Below are 21,022 nucleotides of genomic sequence, written 5' to 3' on the forward strand. Positions count from 1 at the left end.
GTTTTAGCTCAATTTTATTTAATAACCTTTTATGTTTTCCAGGAATGTGTCATGAGTCTTTGTACAGCACATTAAATTGAAGTTTCCTCTCTTAAAAATTCTCAGCATTGCTGTTTTCAGGAAAGATTTTGGTAATTTTATTAATAAATGCCTTTCAGAACTGCAGCTCTCTGGGAGTCTCAGCATGTTGCTCTGAACAGTGAGATCCTGGACACGGTGCCCAAGCTGTATGTCAACAGGGAGGAGCAGATCACTCTCCACCTGGAGTGCCGGGGAACTTCAAATAAAGGCTGCCAGGGAGCAGCCCAGCTCACCATCCAGGTCAGAGGCATGGCACCACCTCTGTTTTGGGGCTGGTGAACACAGGGGATGACTGTGAAATGGCCGAATTATTGTAAAAGTGGTAGCATTTGAGTGAATAATCCACACACATATTAGTGATCTGAAATACCTTGTGTAATGCTCGAAAGGACAAGCAGATCAACAGCTGAAGAATAAGTTGTTGCATAATTTGTTTTGCTCGTGGCATCCATTCTGAACTGCTTCCCAGTGTATGGATGTGGGAATTTGCTTGCTGATAGGAATAGAAGCATGAAAAATGTTTATGGAAATACTCCCATGTTGCTTAGTAAATTAATTTTTTGATCCCCTCTAAGTTTCAGTCCCTGTGGATTAAAAGCCTTAGATAAAAGACATGAATTCTATTAGTGTGTGTGATAATTAATTAGGAACATGACCAAGGATGTGTGCTTGGGCACTGTGTACTAAATCTGATGAAAGCTCTCAGGGGGAAAGCCATCCAAAATCAGAGTTCTCTGACTGGACTCTGCTTACTTTTTGGAAATAGCTGCAACATGGAAGTCTTCTAGCAAAACCATGTTAATTCTGCAATTAATGTGTGTCTTTTTGTCGTTTAGTTTGAAGGGAAGCACAAAAATGAAGCAGTGAGCCAGCAGCTTCATGCTTTGCGTAAAGAAGTGAGGCAGCTGCAGGCAGAAGCCATGAAGCCACCTTCCCTGGGTGTTGTGGAAGCAGCTGTGCACGTGGAGAATTTCATAACGTAGGTTGCTCAGTGCTGCTCTGGGCAGTGGTGTTTGTGCTTCCATTTTGGTGTGTTAAGAGTTAAAATGTGGAACTTGTTTGTGTGTTTTCCCTGAGCTCATCAGCTCAGGCCAACAACAGAGCTGGAATCTTGAGACCTGTGTGTTTGTAACACAGTAATTCTTATTATCAGAGGGTCACTCAGGCTCAGCAGGGCACACAGTTTATTGTTTTCTGCTTCTTTTTATTGTTCTGTGCCTTTTAATAGCCCTCCTAATGCTGTAAAAGGACACTGAGTGATGACAAGGAGGCTGTGCTAAACTTTAGGAAGTGGCAAACTTGTGCCACAGCTGTCTCAGCCATAGCCTAAATTACATGGTGTGAATATGACTCTATGGGTTTTTCTTAATTATAGTTCAGGACATAAATCTTCATTAGAGTGCTAAAATTTGAAATAGTTTTTCAATACGTGAAACAAAATGGTGCTGTGAAATAATACCTAGATAATACCACTTTTTTTTGGGGGGGGTATGAATAAAATGGGATCATCCTAGGCCCTCTTCCTCTCTTTTACAGTTTATCCCAGAGGTCCACTTTAGCAACTTTATCCTCAATCTTCCAGATTTCTGCTGGGATTCTCTTAGTGCAGCTGGTTTACTATAGAGTGTAATGATTGTACAAGTAAAAGTGTTTATGTACTACTTCATGTTCATTCTTCATCACTAATCTGAAAAATTCTGTGGATGAACTAATTCTTGGAATTTGTGTCTGTGGAATTGCATATTCTTCACCTGTTTTAATTCAGATTTAATGAAGACAGGGGTTTGGTCTCAATGAAACATTTATTTGGCAATGCACAAGAAAAGATTGATTCTATTTTAATTCTTTTATTGTGGAGCCTGTGAAATAAAATGGGCTAGGTTTTCTTACAATACAAAGTCAGTTGAGATACTGTCAGAATATGAGGATTACATGATTAAAGGGAGAAATAATCCATTGGAATTATGCTTTGGATATCTTTCACTTTCTGACTCTGATTGTGGAGACTTTGTAAGGTTTGGAAGTATCCATTTCAGGCAGCAAAATTACATGAGCTAAATCTGTGACTTTTCAGTCTGGATATGAGAAGGAGGGATACTCAGGGAGTATCACAAATACGTATCTCTAGGCTATATATTGACAAGAAACCTTTCTTTGTTGTCACAGGTTATTTTCCGTACATAACTTTAATTTGCCTTTTTAACTTAATTTTTTTAGGGCTCTGATAAATATCTACAAGGTGCAGCCTATGCCTGCAATCAAGAAAGTTGGAATTGGTTTGTTTTTTACGCTGGTAGAATATGTGTGTGATGAAACTCAACGTAATCCTCCCACAAGGCAGTTCTTCACATCCTGCATTGAGATTCTGGGCCAAGTGAGTTTATTTCTTGAATCTGAAAATATTTTCTAAATTTTTAAAATTTGATTTTTGGTGCTTATTCTTTCCAATTTCACTGCTGTTAGTGGGGGGGGAGTGGTCCTAAATGTGTTCAGAAGTTTTAAAGTTAATTTCTGAGCTTGTATCCCATTTTGTTTTCAGCTAATTGTATAATGTGCACAGTCTTTAGGACAGGTGAAGTTTACATTTAAGCAAAATAAAAACTTGCTCTGTGGTGTCTCTGCTTGGTGTTTATAAATTGTCATTGTGTGAGTTAATTTAAATGCTGGAGTTTTGGGCAGGTAACTAAGGTTTGGATACTTTCAGTTCTTAGAAGTGTTTCAGCATAGACTTTGCTTTTACCTGTTGCTTTCTGGTTGATGCACATCTTGTCAACCTCTGTATTTAGACTAAACCTTTCTTCTACAGCCTTGCAGTGTTCTCTGTCTAGCGAGTTATATCAGAAGTTTGCTGGTAGAGAAGACAAGTGCTTGGTGGTGTGGTAATGTTTGCTGTGTTTGTGCTCTGAGAAAATCATTAGCCTCTGCTTTGGGTCCAGATACTTATCTTAAATATAGCTTATTTCAGTGTGCTGCTGTCCTTGAGCACCTCTAAAAGCTGAAGTAGTGAGAAGTTCTTCAGAGCTGTAATTCTGTTAAATTTTTCCTGTTATTAAGCAGGGCTGGTGAAATCAGGATTCATTTTCTTATGCTATTCCATCAGAAAAAATAGTATTTCTGGGTATTTTAGACAACATATGTTATCACAAATACTGGTATAAATTGAGCTAGGAAGACATATTTTGTGTTATATCTTGTGGAATAGCAGCATTTAGATGATGTTAATCTTATAATCTCAGTCTCTTGTTTTTGAGGAAAACTTCTTATAAAGTTTTCCTTTTTATAAAAGGACCAAAACTGTGGGTATCTCAACAACAAGCTTAAGAGGTGTGTTTTCCATTTGACTGATATTTGGCTGTTATTTTTTCCACCATTCCCACTTCTCTCAGGTGTTCATCAGTGGGACCAAATCAGAGTGCAAGCGTCTGCTCCAGACCATCCTGCACAACCGGAGGCTCTGTACTCTCCTCTCTCCTTACTTCACTCCTGTAGCCTCTCCCAGTGAATTTGTGACTTTGTACGAAAAGGTTGTGGCCTTTCTGAGTGAGGATAACAGCGACGTTGTCTTCATGCTGCTGACAAAGGTGGGAGTTCTTTGCCTAAAGACCATGTCCTTAAGCTACAGAGGAAGGAGATACAAATCTGGTACTTTAAAATAGCATTGACAGGTTCTGTAGAGCTGTGTTGGTCATACTGGGTGTGTTACATTTAAGCTCAAGAGGGGCTGGAGTGAAAAGCAAATAGCTTAAGTAGCCTTTTCTAGCCCACATAGTATCAGTTTGTGCTTCCCAGGGCTTACTGCTGAAATTAAAACCATCTCTTGATGACTTCTTCTGCCTGGTATCTCTGCAAAGACATTCATTACAATAGCCAGTGCATGCCAGGTATCTAACAATCAAAACAAAATTTGGGACAGTGTCTGCATTTTCCAGCTCTGCTTGGCACCCGTGTCCTTCCTGCCTGTCTTAAAACAGAGTAAGGTAATAGCAAGATGTGATTTGCATATCTCATGACACTGCCAGTGGAGAAATTAGTGTAGCACTTGGCCTTTGATAGTGCTCTGATTTTCCTCTTCAGTTACAGGAGGCAGCAGGCAGTCTGTCCTGGGCAGGGCTCTGAGCTGTCCATGGTGGCGGTATTGACCCTGCCGACCAAGGTCTGAGCAGGAGCTCAAGGGCTACAAAAGCTTTGCTCCTCGTCCTGAAAATGTATGGACTGTGGGCATCAGTCCAGTTTAATGCTTGTGTGGAAACTCTTGACACATCTTTTATGAATCTGAGCCCCTTGGGAAAGGGCTGTTCCATAGATTTGGAGCACTTCTGCAGTGTGCTAAATCATAGCCTTTGAGAGTGAGGTTGGGAGTTCAGGCTAACAACATGCAAATTCATGATGTTTTTCTTAGATACATAGAAATATCATTATTTAATTTCCCTGGTGACTTCTCCCTCCTCCCAAAGGTGTTGTGTGTGCTGAATCTCCTGCTCACAGCTGCTCCCTGTGCTCTGTTGCAGTTTGACCTGACGCAGTGGTTGAGTGTGGCCAAGCCGCCTCTCGCAGAGCGCACCCAGCTCCTGGAGTCCATTCACCTGGCCCTCAATGCATGTGGCCTGGAACCTGAAGAAGATATTTTGATGCCATTTAATATCTTCTGCAAGCATTGGACTAACCTTCTCCAGTATCAGTTCCCTGACCACTACAGTGATTTCTTAAGGTTGTTCGTGCAAAGTGAGTATCTGAGGTGATGCGTCCTAAGCCTTTGTGCAGAACCCTTCTGGCTTAAAAACATGAACCCTGTGCAGTAGAGTTAAACTGCAGAATGTTTTACACTTCCTTAGGCTTCTGCCTTGGGTGTTTTTATGTGCCTTGCTATGTAATGTGGTTTTTTAGGACATATTGTAGTTCTTCTGTGGGTTGAGGCATACACATCAGTGACAACGGATTTTCATCCCATGTAACAGGAAAAGGATGGAGGAGAGTCGTCTGTTAATGGACTATTAGTCCATATTTAGCACCAATTAGGCCAATATTAGCACCTATTTATGATGGTTATGCCATGGTCTGTAATGCAGAACCCTTGTTTTTGATTACCCTTCAATGTCAGGTGGAGAGCTGGAATTGTGAAGATGTGTAACTGATGCTGAAATCTGCTGAAATGTCCTGGTTGACATTTGATGCCACACATATTCAGATGTGCCCCTCAAATGAGAACAAAAGTGCTTCTCCTTGTCAAACCATACCTGCTGAGGGAGCAGCTGTCTCTTAGTGGGTATTTGCAGCCAGGGATATACAAAGTGGGAAGCTGTCTAAGAAGAGAAGCATGTAGATGCCGAAAGGAAATGTTATGTTGATTACATTTGCAAGCTAGAGATGATCTCTCACCCTTAAACTTGGGGCTTTCAAACTCCCACTTCACCTAATTTTTCATTAAGCAGGGAGCTCTAATTTCAACCCTGTTTGATTTGTTTGGAGAAAGGGACTAACATCTTCCTGGTTTTCACAAATGCATTCCCTTCCTTCTCCTAAGGCTCGTCAGAGCAGCTTCTAAGCCCTGACTGTTGGAAGGCATCACTTCAGGCTTTGGGGTGTGATTCCGCAGTGGCTGAGCAGGGCAGTTTCAAGAAAAGTGATTCTGCTGAGGGTCCTGTGGTGAGGGATGCTGCAAAAACTCTGCTCTCCACAGAACAGGTGGGTGCCCCTTGGGTTGATTTGGGTTTTTCAGGGGATACAGGTGCCCTCCAGTGACAGATAACACTGCCGTGCAGCCTTTCTGCAGCTGATTCATAGCTTCCTTCCTTTTACAGGTCAGAGAGACAATAGAATGGCTTTCTACATCCTTCTGCAAGCTCCGGCTGGCCTCGGTGGACTTCAGGACTTTTGGCCTGTTTTCAAAATGGACTCCTTATGTGGCTGCAGTGAACACGTTCCTGGAGTACCTCATTAAACGACTGATTGACACTGAAGTTGCTAATGTAGCCCAAGAGCCTGTTGGCAGTAGCAGAATTTTAGCAGGTAATGTGTCTTAAAAGCAAATTACTTAAGAACAGACACCTGATTTCTCCAATTCCCTCTGTTAAGGGCCATTTAAATATACAGCAAAATCTTACTTTGCATTTGTGCAGTAATGATAATATTAAAATATGGATGGGAAATGTTGCTGCTACTTCATGGCCATGTAGGACTTAATGCTTTATAATCTGAGAGGAAGCTTTTTCAATATTTGAGCTTCCTTCGAGATTATTTTATGAGGCGATTGTAGTTTCTTAAGAAAAATAGAGTCTTTTGTACTGAGCAGAGGTTTGTAGGGCAACACTACTGAATTTCATCGTGCATTATTTAAATCTGGAAAAAGTCAGCTTTTACTTTTTTTTTTAAGCTAATTTTAATTTAAATATTAATTAACACATTTTAATATGTGCAGGTTTAAAGCATGGATCGTTTTTGCCCCCACAATCTCTGGTGTGTTATAAAAAGTGTATTAATAAAACATCTTAACAATGCAAAATGCCTACGATGGTTGTTAAAACAGCCCTATTGTTAAATTAAGCTATTATTAAGCATATTGTATTTTAAATTTTTATTTGACCAGAAAGAACTGATTGAATGGTTGGACTCAATGATCTTAGAGGCATTTCCAGTCTTGATAATTCTATAATTCTGTGAATGTTAGAATGAGAAATGGACATTATATCCACACTTAGAAAATTGTAATATGTTCACTGATTTTGATTTGAAGGAAAAAAGCAACTTTGTTTTGTTTCCTTATAGCATTGCAGTCCTTGTACTCAGTCATTGCTGGACTCTTTAAACCATGGATACTGGTCCTGGAGAAAGAAGATGCAAGGTACATATTGCATTTTAAAATTAAATTAATTTTTGCTAAAGTAGAGGCTTTAGTCCTGTAAGAATGGCTTTCATTATTACCTGTTTTTAATAATTTGTGACTGTCTTGCCTTCCATTTAAATAGCTCTCACTTTGTCATTTCCTTAATAATTACAGAACTATTTCATGACCTACATCAATTTTTCCAAGGTTTAGATAGAAATATTATTTTAGATATGAGAAAGATCTTGTAATAATACAAGCAAGACTTGATTATTTGAAGGTTTTCACTCAGTTTAAAAAACACTGAAACTTGAATTTTGGATTCCTGTTTTTTAACTTCCATAATATCTATAATACCTGTTTAAAAGAAAACAGAAAAGCCAAACAAATACAACCCCAAATGCCAGTGGTATGTACAAAGAAATTTAGGCTAAATGAATGCTGTGATGATTTATTGCCCTGTGTACCTCTGTCTTTGCATGAAAAGTTACTTACGCTACTATGCATTTAAATTCTGTTTTCTTTGAAAGTTTAAATCTTTTGGAGTTGTTAGTGCAGCCTTCAGCACTGAAGGTAGAAGGTTGATAGCAGTTGGTGAATAATGTTATTGAGAAACTGTTATTTAAACTCTATTATGAAATATCAAACAAGTAATTTATGCTCACTCGGTGGATCTTCAGTGAGATAGTGAACTATGCAGCTCTTCTAAGGAAGAAGAGTCCCAAAAAGCTGAAATTGGGAGGACTGCTGATACCTATCCTTCACTGCTTTAGAGTATCTAAATTGCACATATTTATGCTCAGGTAACTGAACACTGCAATTTGTGTTGTGCTTCTTTTCAGTAGCCAGCCCTGCTACCCTTGGCTGGAGAGTGACACTCCTGTAGCCTCCACCGTCGTCAGTCTGTTTGCAGATTGCATCAAGCTTTTGCATGAGAGCTTCAAAGGTGAGCATGAAATCCTAAGCCTCCCCACTTGTTGATTTGGAGGAAAAAAATACTAAAGTTTGGTGTGCATTTTTTTCTTTGGGTGTATTTTAGTGTAACTTACAAGTTTTTAATCTGCAAAAATAGACTTTCTTCTGCAATCAGGTTTTATCTGAATTTTTTTCTGCTGTTAATTCAGCCATTTTCTTTGATTCTAGAAAAGCTGTTGCCAAGCCACCATGGGGCTCTCTGGTTACACCTAATGCATTACTGTGAGTGTTGCACAGCCCCCAAAATGCCAGAGTTTATTCTCTATGCTTTCCACACTGAGTTCAGAAGGCTTCCATGGAAGGAAATGCATCCAGACCAGATGCTTATGGAGGAGTTCTTTAAAGTGAGTTTATGGCATCTGTTGAATTAAGTTCATATTCAATGCTACCCTTGAAAATAGCTGGAGAACAGTTCTGTTAGCAAGCAGGCTTTTAAAGTTTGTTTTTAGCATTCACAGCTGCTCAATTTGTGATGGATTTTTATGAAGGAGTGCTTTTAAGTCTCAGACAAAGTTGTGGGGAGCTGTACAGCTCCCTCTTTGTTGATCTGCTGGAGTGTCTCATTTATTGCATATGTATTTAATGGTTTTAGTTAGATTTAATATATTTTGCTATTGCCATGTTGTTCTCACTTCCAAGTTGTCTGAGACAAGGTAAAGCTGCAAGAGGGAGAATGAAATGATGGAGAAAAGACATTTGTCTACTCCTCTGATGACCTAAAGTGCTGCTGTAGATTTACAGCTGGCTAACGAACTGAAAAGCATTAAAGTACTTGTGTCCTACATCACTTTATGCACCTGTCTTTTTCCCTTTCTCCTTCCTAGATCGAAAGAGGCAGCCCCAAGAGTTGTTTCTTGTTCTTGGGTTATGTTTTATGTGAAGTAAACTGGGTCAGTGTCCTCTCTGATGCCTGGAATCCCAACCCTCACCCTCAGACCCACAGCATGATTGTCTGCTTGCTGTACATGATGGTCCTGCTGGCAAAGGAGGAACAGCTCATAGGCGAAGAGGTAATTTTTGTGATGGTTCTTACCCATCTCTTAAATGAAAATAATCCTTTACTAGAAATGACATGAGATCTTGCAACTAAATCCACTTCATTGCTTCTGGAGGACACTTCAGAGGGTCTTGATCATCTTAAAAAGTCCCATTTCACATCTGCCAGCTTTCTTCCACTTGCAGAATCTTCTGCTCCCCATTTCCTCTAAGGCATTACAAGATGCTGCACCAAGATGTCACTGGCAGCCTTTGACCATCGTTGTATTTCAGTTTAGGAAAATTACCAGCATGATGTGCTTTGACCTGAAAGTGTTTGCTTATCAGAAGCTTCTCAAGCTTCAGAAGACAGCTGTTTGCACATGGTGTGAGTCAGCCTCAGGAATTCCCTCCTTCCCCCCAGCAGTGTGTTAAACTGACCCACTGTCAGGAGGATTTTTGCCTCCCAGAGCACTCCTGTGACACCTTGATCTAAATCTCAGACTTTCTCAACCCTGTGTTCCAGGGCATGGGCAACCTGAGGAGTACTTGTTGTACCAGTGTCACATTCCTGTAGAAGTAGTGTAATTTGGGTTGGTTCTGGATTGTCCTCACAATTCCAGCATTTGTTCATTCTAAAACCTGTAGAAAACATGGAAAAGGATATAGAATATCCTTAGTTGGAAGTAATCATCCAGTCCAACCCTGGCCCTGCACAGACCCCAGCAATCCCACCCTGGGCATCCCTGGCAGTGCTGTCCAAGCACTCCTGGAGCTCTGGCAGCCTCGGGGCTGTGCCCATTCCCTGGGGAGCCTGGGCAGGGCCAGCACCCTCTGGGGAAGAGCCTTTCCCTGATATTCAGTCTAAACTTCTAACAAAGCTCCATATCAGTTGGTGTTTCTCTGTGTCCAGGGGGCTCTCTATCACTGCAGATGTTTAAGAACAGATGGGAGCTGCTCATAGACAGAGAGGCTTTTACATCTGCTGACTGGCACTACCTGTGTGAGCTGTGGGGCTGCTCAGGGTGGTATTTATGAGAATAACAATATGAGGAGTCCCCAGGTTGATGGATGACTCGCTAAATGGAAAATGTGGGACACAGTTTCTCCTGTGAACTTGCATTGATGTATTTTCAAAAATAATATTTTAATGCCTCTTTAAAGCATGTGCTGAAGTGACTTTAACTTGAAGGGTCTCCATATATTTCCAGCTGTCTTTACATGTTTACATGTCAAATCTTAACATTTTTCACAGACTTTTGTTAGAGCTGCTGCAACAGACTGAATGCAGTTCTGCAAGTGCTGGAGATGAAGTACATGTGTTAGCTTACTGCTTGAATAAGGAATTGCTTTTCAGACACACTCCCTAAGTTCATCTATTTCTGTGGGTTTTCAGCTCCATCTCCTTCAAATTCTCTGAAGCTAGAGCTTCCTTCCAATATTGAGTACTGTGAGTATGAATTGAAAACTGCAAAGAAGGTGCAGCTTAAACTGATGTCTTTAAATCTGCAGGAATCTCCACTCATAAAGCTTCTTGGACAGACCAGCTCCCTTCCTTGGCAGCTTGTGGGCATTTCATCCTATGAAAGCATCATCAGCTACTGCAACAGTCACTACCCTCCCTCTGTTATCCTTGCTAAGGATGCTGGAGCTGAACTGATCATGAAGCTCCTGAAAATCTCAGCTGGCTTTGGGGCATCTTCAGATAGTCACATCCACCTTGTGAGTTGAACTACTTTTGAAGCATCTCCTTGCTGTTCTTGGCTTTTGTGAAGTTATGTTTGTGTATATTATAGAATATGGAAAGAGTTCTAGCTGTCATTTTTTTTTTTTAATATTTTTATCCCAAATTGTTTTTAATTTTGTTTGACAGGATGCAACTCTGAAGTGCCGAGTGTACATTCGTCAGGTGGTTCAGTTCCTCAGCACCTTAGAACAAAGTGGAAAGATAACCCTTGCAGTTTTGGAGCAAGAAATGGCTAAGTTGCTAGATGATGTAGTCATCTTTAATCCCCCAGGTTTGTGTTGGGGAAATGGCAAATTGCTTCAAAGCTGTCAAAATCCTTTATTCCATGGAGTGGATTGATGAACTTGTTTGATGGTTTAATTATTTGCGTTACTGTCAAGTCTCCCTTATGGGCAGCAGGGCATGGTGTTTTGGGGATGTGTACATAGGTGGTATATTAGCACAAAGCAAAAATATGAATCTTGCCCTACAGAGATGTCAAGAGTGACAGAACCAACATTAAAAATGGGTTAAGTTTGTGAGTAAAACTGGCTGACATAGAGGAGCTTGGTTGATTAATTTCTTTGTCATCTGGTGGTTTGGGTTTTTTTCTAATTTTTACTTTACTTGTCATTTACCTCTCTTTTAAAGGGAAAAAGGGCATGAATCCATTCTCCTGGTCCTGAGGGATTAGGAGCAATGGGTACAAACTGAAATTGGGAAGATTATGTTAGGTATTAGGAAGAAATTCTTACTGTGAGGGTGATGATACACTGGCACAGGTTGCCCAGGGAAGTTGGGGGTGCCCCAACCCTGGCAGTGCTTCAGGCACTTACATTGGGTAAGGCCTTGAGCAACCTGCTCTAGTGGGAGTGTCCCTGCCTGTGGCAGAGGGGTTGGAATCTAGATGGCATTAAAGGTCCCTTCCAACCCTTAATATTCTACGATTCTGTGACTCAGAAATGGTTCCAAATTGTAAAATCAGGAAAACTTGACAGTGTTGAAGTAGAAGAGGTATACTGGTGTACTGTAGTGGGAATAACACGTCCAGACGTCTAGGATTGTGTGGTGAGATCCTCTAGGTCTCATTTTTAGTACTAGTACCATCTTGAGGTTCCTCTGTCAGTCTGTGAGTTCAGGTGAAATCGTGTCTCACTGTACTCCACAGAAATGGAGTAAATGAGGGGTTGCGTCTCTTCCTGCCCATGGGTGTGTAACGAGGAGGAGGCTTTTCCCAGTGGTAATCTGGGTTCCAGTGTGTGTCCCTGAGGGGGTTCTGTGGTCTCTCCCGGCAGACATGGACCTGCAGACGCGCCACCTGGCCCTCAGCAGCCTGTTCACGGAGACGCTGATGATGCTCAACAACTCGAGCATCACCACGGCTGAGTCGCTGCGGGGCAGCCTGCGGCGCTGGATCGAGGGCAGGGTGCAGGGGCTGCTGGCCATGCCCCTCCTCACAGCCGCCTGCCACAGCCTGGCCTCCGTGCGCCACATGGCCGAGACCACCGAGGCCTGCATCACCTCCTACTTCAGCCACGGTACGGGCCTGTCTCTGGGACTGGGGGAAATGGAGTTGGGGAGAGTTCTCAGGGCCTGGCTTCTTGCTGTGAGGGTGGTGATGTGTCGCAGATGTCTTTTATGAAAAATCTTTCCTTAGGATTTTTCCTTTAGGATTTTGCTGTGGAATGCAACAGGTGCATCTGTGATTGGCCCACGTTGGTTGTTTCTAATTAATGGCCAATCACAGCCCAGCTGGCTCAGACAGAGAGCCGAGCCACAAACCTTTGTTATCATTCCTTATTGTTCTATTCTTAGCTGGCCTTCTGAGGAAATCTTTTCTTCTATTCTTTTAGTATAGTTTTAATGTAATATATATAATAAAATAATAAATCAAGGCTTCTGAAACATGGAGTCAGGTCCTCGTCTCTTCCCTCAGCCTGAGACCCCTGTGAACACGGTCACAGTGATACACTGGCACAGGTTGCCCAGAGAAGTTGGGGGTGCCTCAGCCCTGGCAGTGCTCCAGGCCACATTGGGTAAGGCCTTGAGCAACCTGATTTAGTAGAAGTATCCCTGCCTATGGCAGGGGGGTTGGAGCCTAGATGGCATTTAAGGTCCCTTCCAACCCTTAATATTCTACGATTCTGTGACTCAGAAATGGTTCCAAATTGTAAAACCAGGAAAACTTGACAGTGTTGAACTGATGTACCATAGATGGCCCACACAGTGTGCATCTGTATGCAAACCTTGAGATAAGAAATGCTGACTTAGAAATGCCATGGAATAGGACAGACATTGTTAAGAGAGAAACAGAACCAGAAAAAGTTTCAAAGGGTTAACCTTGCAAATAAGACTGGCTACTTTGGAGAAATAAAACTATGAAAGATGCATTGTAGTAGGACCCACAAAGGGTAGTTTTAGGTGATTGGCTTTAAGGCATTTACAGCATGATATGGCATAAGCTGATAGACCAAGAAACACTTATTAGTGTATTGTAATTAGGAAATAGTTGGCTTCTGATGGTGATGGCATGAATTATAATATCTGTATTGTCTCACCCTTCTCATGAGACTGAAAATAGAATAAAAGTTTTTAAAATGCCTCTCAGTTGCCCCATCTCTGGGTCAGAAAAGCGTTAATCTGACATGGGATGCCACCGAGTACAAATTGTCTGGAATTATGGACTGGTTTGGCTTGGAAGGGTCATTAAAGATCACCTTGTTCCAGCTTCTCTGCTGTGGGGAAATGCTTCACACTGTCACAAGGGTAGATGGGGTATCAGAGAGAAATTCTTCCCTTTCAGGGTGGGGAGGCTCTGGAACAGGTGTCCCGGAGCAGCTGTGGCTTCTCCATCCCTGGAAGTGCCCAAGGCCAGGTTGGATAGGTCTTGTACCAACCTGGGATAGTGGAAAGTGTCCCTGCCCATGGCAGGGGGTGGTATAAGATGGTCTCCTATGTCCCTTCCAACCCAGACCATTCTGGGATTCTGGACTGTAGTTTGGGTCCTACAGCTGCCCTAATTGTGTGTGTTATTAATATCCATACCCATCTCTGTGAAAACTGATTTGCTCTGTGTAGTGTTGCCATTTTTCCAGATAAAGTGGTTTTATAAAAAAAAAAATCACCCCAGGAGAACTGAAGACATTTTCCCCCTTCTCTAGTGTTCTGTAAGCTAATTTAACAAAACCACTCTGGTCTGGTAAAACTCTCAAAGTGTGCATGATTTTTTTTTCTTTTCTTTTTCTTTCTGTTTACATAATCCTTGTAGAACTACATTTTTATTTCTTTCAGTGTGTGGAAGATTTCACTGCACCTGAGGGAAATACTTCTAATTCCATTGCTAGAATGTTCAAATTTTAGTCCTGGCTGAATGCTGGGAAAATATCTCACCTTGACCTCAAGGAGGTGCCCTGTGATAGTGGAATTTTCTGTTCTCTGCATCAGAGTTGCATGGCATGCTGATTACCTGAAAAACAGCTTAACCAGCCCAGATTCTCTTAACTAGGAGTTCTGGTTTTTTAGGTTTTATCAAGTGCTGCTTTCTCACATGCTTTCTGTTCTTTCCTTCTTCTTTCTTCAAAGATTCCCCTCACCACCAGGAGTTGGGCTGGGGCCCAATACTTGCTTCCCTCCAAGTTCCTGAGCTAACCATGGAAGAATTCCTGCAGGAGTGCCTGTCCTTAGGGAGTTACCTGACCCTCTATGTGTACCTGCTGCAATGCCTGAACACTGACCAAACCCTTACCAATGAAATGAAGATCCTGCTGACCATCAGCAAATGGCTGGAGCAGGTGTACCCCAGGTGTGAAACTTGGAGCTTCTGAATGGGCCTGGACTTCTGGATTATTACTATTGTTATTTAGATTAAAGTTCATTTAGGGTTTATTAGGTTATATAGCTGGTATAATTAGATAGTATAGCTGGTACAGTTAGCTAGCCCTGGTTAAATAATTAGAAGATACAGCAGGACAGGCAATTTCATCCAGAGTGCTGAATGAAATTGCCTGTCCTGCTATATCTCCTAATACAGGGTCTGTCCATCTGCAGTGCCAACTGAAGGTAGTTGTGGTGGTTAAATGGAAGAAGGAATTTAATCTGCTAGAAAATTAGTGAGTTTCAGTCATTTTTCAGTCAGACAAGCTTGGTTTCAATGGCAGCCTGGATTTGTGTTTTGTTAAAATGACTCAAAACAAACCCCGAATGATTGTGGGTTACACTTCCCAGTGTGTCCACAAGGTGGGATGGGTTATGTGCTGGATATTCAGTCTGGTGCTCTGAGAGACCTGGTGTTGAAAGCTGCTGGGATGGAGACTGTGCAGCAGCTCTGAACCAAACCTGGAGCCAGTGCATCTGATGGGATGCCCAGGGTTAGCAGCCTTTGCTGCTGTAAAACATCCTAGATAACTGTTATTTAGATTGTTATTGTTATTGAGTTCTGAGGGGAAAGGATGCATGGCTTTGGGGTTAAAATAAAAATATTTAGTGCATGTAGCAACGGTAGTTAGAATTGTTCCCGGTATTGCCAGGATTTAGTAAACCTGATTATTATTTTTCCATGTTAATGTTGATAATGTTCATATTTTCTGTAAAAGAACAATTTGGAAAAATATATGTTCCCACTGTTCTCTTCAAATTCAAAAAATACTTTCACTGTGGTGGGTGCTGTAGTAATTTCATTGCCAGGGTATGAAGGAGACAGCAAAGCCACCACATAAAGCAGATTAAACCTTGCTCTAAGCATCAAATGTGAGATTGCCTGTGATGGGAAACGGCTGGGAGGAGGAATGTGAGGACAATCTGATGCAGGAAACTCGTGATGGTGCTTTATGTGGAAAATCTGAGCTTGTTAACTTAAACTGCCAACTGTTTGGGGAAAGATTAAAAATAGCATAGGGGGAACTTCACTTTGGGCTTTACTCAACAAAAAGCTTCAATGTTTCCTTTTCTCAAGGATCATATTAAACATCTTAAGTTGTTGTGGTAACAACATCCAGTGCTTCCTAAAGTGTTTTATTGGTAAGTAAAGGAAAGAACAAATGAGTAGAGATACAGCTTCATTCCTTTTGTGCCAAGTCTTAGGCAAGTTTAAATCCACTTATGACTGCAGTACCATTTATTTCCAGTTGTAAAGCTTAAAAGGAAGCACTATTCTTTGTCCAGTTACAGGCCCTTGAAACCTGCTAGCTGGTAGATCAAATCCATAACAGTAGCAGTATAAAAACTGGTGGGGTAGTATAGTTATGCTATCCTCATGTGATAAAATTAGCTGCTATTAATTAACAAGCTTCACAGACCTAATGGGGAGGGAAATAAACTTCTTAACCTATGCTCTGACTCTTAAATTTTTATTTTCTCTTACGTTTTTCCTTAAATTTTACCTAAAGCTCAGCAAAGGAAGAGGCAAAGCTGTTTCTGTGGTGGCACAAAGCCATGCAGCTGTCCTTGGTGCAGCTGGAGCAGGATGACCCCGTGCTGATTGAATCTGTCATCTGGACCCTGCTGTCCATCCAGGCCCGGCAGAGCCAGCTGGCTGAGGAGAGGCTCACTTCTGGAATACTTGGTGCTATTGGGCTGGGCAGGAGGTCTCCTCTGTCACCCAGGTGAGGGCTGGAGCTCTGGGGAATTCATTGGTTTGAGTCGTGGTGTTTAAAAACCTGGGTGCAGCATGCCCAGTCTGGGTCCAGCGCAGTGTTAAAAGGGGATCAGAATCCACATTGCCCCCAGATCTATAATGTTCTTTGGGCCTGTCACAGAAACAGTGCAGTGAGTGTGTTAATCAGCTTAAGAAGCAAGTATGAACCTCTGCAAAGGTTGTGGTGGAAAAGGAAAGAAAATGCAGTTCTAAATCTGGCTTAATGTCCCCCTGAAGCAAAGTTTGTAGGCAGAGTGCTGGTTAGGGGAAGGTATTTCCACCTGGTCTATAGAAAACTATTTCACTTCCCAAAATTTTGTATAAAAACAGACACATTGGAATTTCTGTCCTAACTTTGAGGTATTGGAAATGTTAAGTGATGCACAAAGGACCATTGTGATTCACTGTACCTTCTAAACAGAGACAACAAGTTTGATTGTTAGCAGTCAAAATCAAGTTCACTCTGGAAAGAATACTGAGGAGAAACCTCATAAATGCTTGTGGAACAGCAATTCAACCCCAAATATAACTTCATGTTTTTAAAGACCTTCTGGGATGCATCGCTGTTCAAATTGCCCTGAATTCTTGGTGTCATTCAACTCATCCCTTGATTTGGGTAATAGTAATGTTTTACATTCTGTCACCTGAGGGGTATTTCAGCTAGGCTTGAAACAGATGCAAGATTTCCTATAAGGGTATTACATTATCTTCTAGTATGTGTTGGGTCCTATTGTATGTATACCCAGAGAATTCCACCCCTGGAAGTGTCCCAGGCCAGGCTGGATGGGGCTTGGAGCAGCCTGGTCTTGTGGAAGGTGTCCTTGCCATGGCAGGGGGTGGAACAAGATGAGCTTTAAGGTCCCTCCAAACCCAAACCATTCTGGGGTTCTGTGATACTGAAGTGGTTTCTGATGCATTGGAATAGATCCTCTCAAGCCTTTACTTTGTTCCTCATGCAAGAGATGCCTCGTTGGTAGCTTTTACAATTTTTCTGCTGTTGAGAGCTGCAGATGTGGTGTCACGCTGTCCCTCGGTGTCCCCGTGCAGGTTCCGCGTGGTTGCGCGCAGTTTGTCCGCCTTCCTGCTGGTGCAGATCCCTGCCGAGAGCCAGGTGCGCCTCAGGGCCGGCTCGGAGCCCAGGCTCTCTCAGAAGGCTCAGCAGGTGAGGTGTGCCCATCTCTGCCTGCTTGGTATGCCCTCTCTGCCTGCTCCTTTAGCTTTTGGGGGGAGCTTTGTAGGAGTCACAAGTATTTGTGAGAGAGTTGCAAGTATTTCTTCAAGGTAAATCCTGCTCTCACTTTGTTGCTAAACTTTGGCAGCAGGACTGTGTGTTTAACTCTGTCCTAAAGGTGATCTTTATGCAGTGTTCTGTGTTAATATGAAGAATTAATTCTTTTTCAAAAATTAGTTTTTGAATCTTACACATTTAAAAGGGGCAGATGAACTTATGTCTGTAAAGCCGGACTCAGAAAGTTTGGAGAGTAGCAGGTAGAGGGAATTTAAAACAAACAGGAAAAAACAGTGCTGCTGTGATTTGCACTGCTTTTCAGTGATAAAGCAGGGCTACACTCATGCTGACATTTATTTATGTGAGGTCAGGGCTTAAAAGGCCTGTGACAAATAAACATTCCCCCTTTAACATGTGCACTGACCATGGTGTTCTTTCAGTAAGTTCTTGAGAAGAGGAAGGAGGAGTTGGTTAGAAACCAAAGTAAAGTAGCTTGGTACAGCTTGTTTCTCTAAGAAAAGAACAAAACTTGTTCAGAAATATTCTCTACATTTGCCCTTGCTAGTCCTGCCAACATATGATTTTTAACTTGACAGTTAATATTTAACTTTAATACTATTAATAGGAGCAAAACAATACTTCCATTAAAGTCAATATATTCATAAGAACAACATAAAGTGAAGATTTAAGTGTGTTGCAGCCTGTAGTTTGACATAATTTCTGTGAAACCGTGTCTTGAGTTCATGAAGTAGATATTTGACAATATTTGGTTTACAGAATATTAGGAAGCAATAATAGGACAGTTTTTGTGTTGAACTTGGGGAGAGAACAGCTTGAAAAATACAAGTTGACTTGAAACACTATTAGGAGATGACAGTTTGCAACTGTTTCGTTCTGAGTACTCTGCTGCAGTAGGTGAGGATCCTTCAGGGGAATTGTGCAGATGGTGTTGTGTTATGGACCAAAATACACAAAACTAACAGAATTTTCCCTTTTCCCCGTAGGCACTGAGTGCTCTCGAAGCCATGTCATCCAACAAACAATACATGGATTACCAGGAGCAGCTCTCCCAGGCCTGTGTGTTCATCAAGCACCCTGAGCACTGCCTTCAGGATGGCAATAACCTCCTGTCCCTGCTGGTGAACACGCTGTACCCAGAAGTGCATTTTTTGGACAGCATTCGGTAGCAGCGCCGGGTGGGCAGTGGCTCTGGTTTACAAACAGTGTCCTTATTGCACAAATGATTTTTACCTTCAGAGTTCCACTTTAATTAAGTCAGACCTGCGAATAAGAACAACTACACAGTGTCAGTTTTCTCCACTTCAAGATTTTCTTGCTTTCCATTTGAGTTTTAGGCCTGTGGAATTGCTTAATGGTTTGCAGTTTGGGGGGGGAGGTTGTTGTTTTGTTTTTGGGTTTTTTTTTTTTTGACTGAAAGCACTTGAATATCTTCTGTGTGTGGTGCCCTTTGGAGAGAAGGGTGCCTGGGGATAGGTGTACAAATCACTAGTCAGCACAGCTCACTGTAGTGTCTGAAGTTTTTGCTTGGTGCCTTTTTTTATTTTCCAGTGTGTCATCATTCAGGCCAGTTCAAAAATGAGCGGAGGATTGTGTGTACAAGAGGTTTGACTTTCTTAACCAGGATCCCTCTGAGTCTTACCTGATGAGTGTGTGTCTAGCGATTTTTGTGAAATCCCTGTATTTGAAAGGATGGTATTTTAAATCTTGACTTTTTTGCTATCCCACAGAAATCCATAGTTTAGAGGCATGCCTACAATCTTTACCCACTTCTGTAAATATCAGCACAAATGGGAACTAAGAACATTGTTTTTTTCCTGTTTTCTAAACATAGTGTGTCTGCATCTATATTGCTTGATTAAATACAAGTAACTTCTAGCCAAGTTCAAGGGGATTTAAATCCAGAGACATATTTTCTGGATCTCCAGTGTCTGAGAGGGGAGCAGTCAGTTAGGATCATGTTAAAGAGGATTTCTTAATTCCTTAGTCTGATTGTTTAGGAAATGTTTAACCACCACCACCACTTAAGCTTATTTTCTTCTGCCTGGCTGGACATGACATAACAGAATTTTAGATGACACTGTGAAGAGGTATTTTTGTTGTATTAAATTTGGTGATCACTTGTTAAAATTCTGTTGCCAAAGCATGAACCATGAGCCTGTAAATCTGTTGTTTCAGCTGAATGATCACTGGTTTTGTTGCCTTGTCTGATCATAAGATGCAGTTTTGTTCAGGAAAAGCAGAAGGCGAATTTTTCCTGGTGCTTGTTTTGATGTCCCTTTAATCACTGGTGTGTTTGAGCTGGCCCAAGGTCCTGCAGTCCCAGTCCCTACGGCTCTGTGAAGGAACTGATCACTTTTTCTCTTCCTCCATTAATTGTGCCTTTGTGTTTTTGACATGGTTGCACGTTAAAACATGAGTTCTGGTCAATAGGGGATAGAAATGTGCTACCTACTGGTCAATGATGCTTTGAGCTGTTGCTCTTAAGCCATGGTTCTGGTGCTAGAGGACAGATCACCTTTTCCTTCTCAGCAGATTCTGCTAATTAAGCCAGCTGGGTCATTAGATCACCATCATTTCAATGTGGTCTTAGAGTTCTTTGCTCTATCTGCGAGCCTATAAATAAATATATATATGTACATCCCTCTGTATAGTAACCAGATACCAATGCAGCATGGTTTTTAACAGACTCTTTTGGAAAATTCATGTCTGGAGGAATACATTCTGCTGCTTTTCCCCCCAAAGACTTAAAAAGCACTGGGTTTATTAGGTTAAATGTTGTTGATCAGTTGCATATAAATGTGAAGAAGTCACAAGTACGTGTTTGACATGCACTTTCGAAATGAGGAATTGTTTCAGCTGTTGAGTTTTTACAAATGTTGTATTTATAACATGCTCTGTCTGCAAAGACCCTGCAAAATAAAAACGGAAAATCAAGCAGTTGGTGACAGACACTGTGATGTTTTCACATTGGTAGAGGGATCCACATCAGACACCACATCATTGCTGGATGTGCCCCTGCAGACCAATCTTCTGGCAGTGGCTGAAGCCTGAACCTGTGTTGCACTTCGCTGTGCACACATCAACTCCAGAGCTTGGGGCCTTATTTTCCAAGTGGTGCCCAACAGATTGACTTTTTATTCCTTCTAGTTTTACTGGAAGGGCTTTGGCATTCCCTGCATTTCCCAGATGAGTTCAGTACCAGAAGCATCCTGGTGGGTGCACTGCTGTGTTTTGTGCCTCCAGTTTATACTGGTTTGAGTGATTCTTCCATGAATACCAGGGGGAACCAGTTGGTTTTGGGACACAAGGTCTGATGCTTCTATTTGGACCCAAACTGCTTGAGTTAAAGAAGTAATTTTTTAGAGAAAAAATTCAGAAAGCCAAGCCTAAATCCCATGCACAAGGAGAAGTGAGTTCTCATTACTATATATCTGTAAATCATAAGGGCTCAGAAATCCAATTCAGTTTGTCAAACTGATATCTCTGGGGTATCTTTCCTCTGTGACACCTGTGAAACTGAGCTTACAGGTCTGTGACTACACTGTCTGCTCTAACTTCCCTTTT

General features: G+C 41.7%; 1 protein-coding gene across 4 annotated transcripts in view; it reads left to right on the forward strand.

The window, feature by feature from the left end:
- EPG5 (ectopic P-granules 5 autophagy tethering factor) overlaps positions 1-20,392 on the forward strand; it is a 55,145-nt gene extending 34,753 nt beyond the window's left edge. For 2 of the 4 annotated variants that reach the window (XM_063181230.1, XM_063181231.1), the window contains exons 27-44: positions 159-321; positions 918-1,060; positions 2,299-2,455; positions 3,468-3,662; positions 4,590-4,803; positions 5,603-5,763; positions 5,880-6,087; positions 6,844-6,919; positions 7,744-7,847; positions 8,045-8,220; positions 8,701-8,886; positions 10,364-10,573; positions 10,725-10,869; positions 11,873-12,115; positions 14,160-14,379; positions 15,962-16,177; positions 17,257-17,371; positions 18,442-20,392. In XM_063181230.1, coding sequence (XP_063037300.1) covers positions 159-321; positions 918-1,060; positions 2,299-2,455; positions 3,468-3,662; positions 4,590-4,803; positions 5,603-5,763; positions 5,880-6,087; positions 6,844-6,919; positions 7,744-7,847; positions 8,045-8,220; positions 8,701-8,886; positions 10,364-10,573; positions 10,725-10,869; positions 11,873-12,115; positions 14,160-14,379; positions 15,962-16,177; positions 17,257-17,371; positions 18,442-18,624 — 3,115 coding nt within the window. In that variant the 3' untranslated portion in view covers positions 18,625-20,392. The remainder of the gene's footprint in view (positions 1-158; positions 322-917; positions 1,061-2,298; positions 2,456-3,467; positions 3,663-4,589; positions 4,804-5,602; positions 5,764-5,879; positions 6,088-6,843; positions 6,920-7,743; positions 7,848-8,044; positions 8,221-8,700; positions 8,887-10,363; positions 10,574-10,724; positions 10,870-11,872; positions 12,116-14,159; positions 14,380-15,961; positions 16,178-17,256; positions 17,372-18,441) is intronic. The other 2 variants (XM_063181232.1, XM_063181233.1) reach the window with 1 other exon arrangement.
- Positions 20,393-21,022: the final 630 nt, after the last annotated feature.

This window comes from Melospiza melodia, chromosome Z, assembly GCF_035770615.1.
Source record: "Melospiza melodia melodia isolate bMelMel2 chromosome Z, bMelMel2.pri, whole genome shotgun sequence".
In the NCBI taxonomy this organism is placed as follows: domain Eukaryota; kingdom Metazoa; phylum Chordata; class Aves; order Passeriformes; family Passerellidae; genus Melospiza; species Melospiza melodia.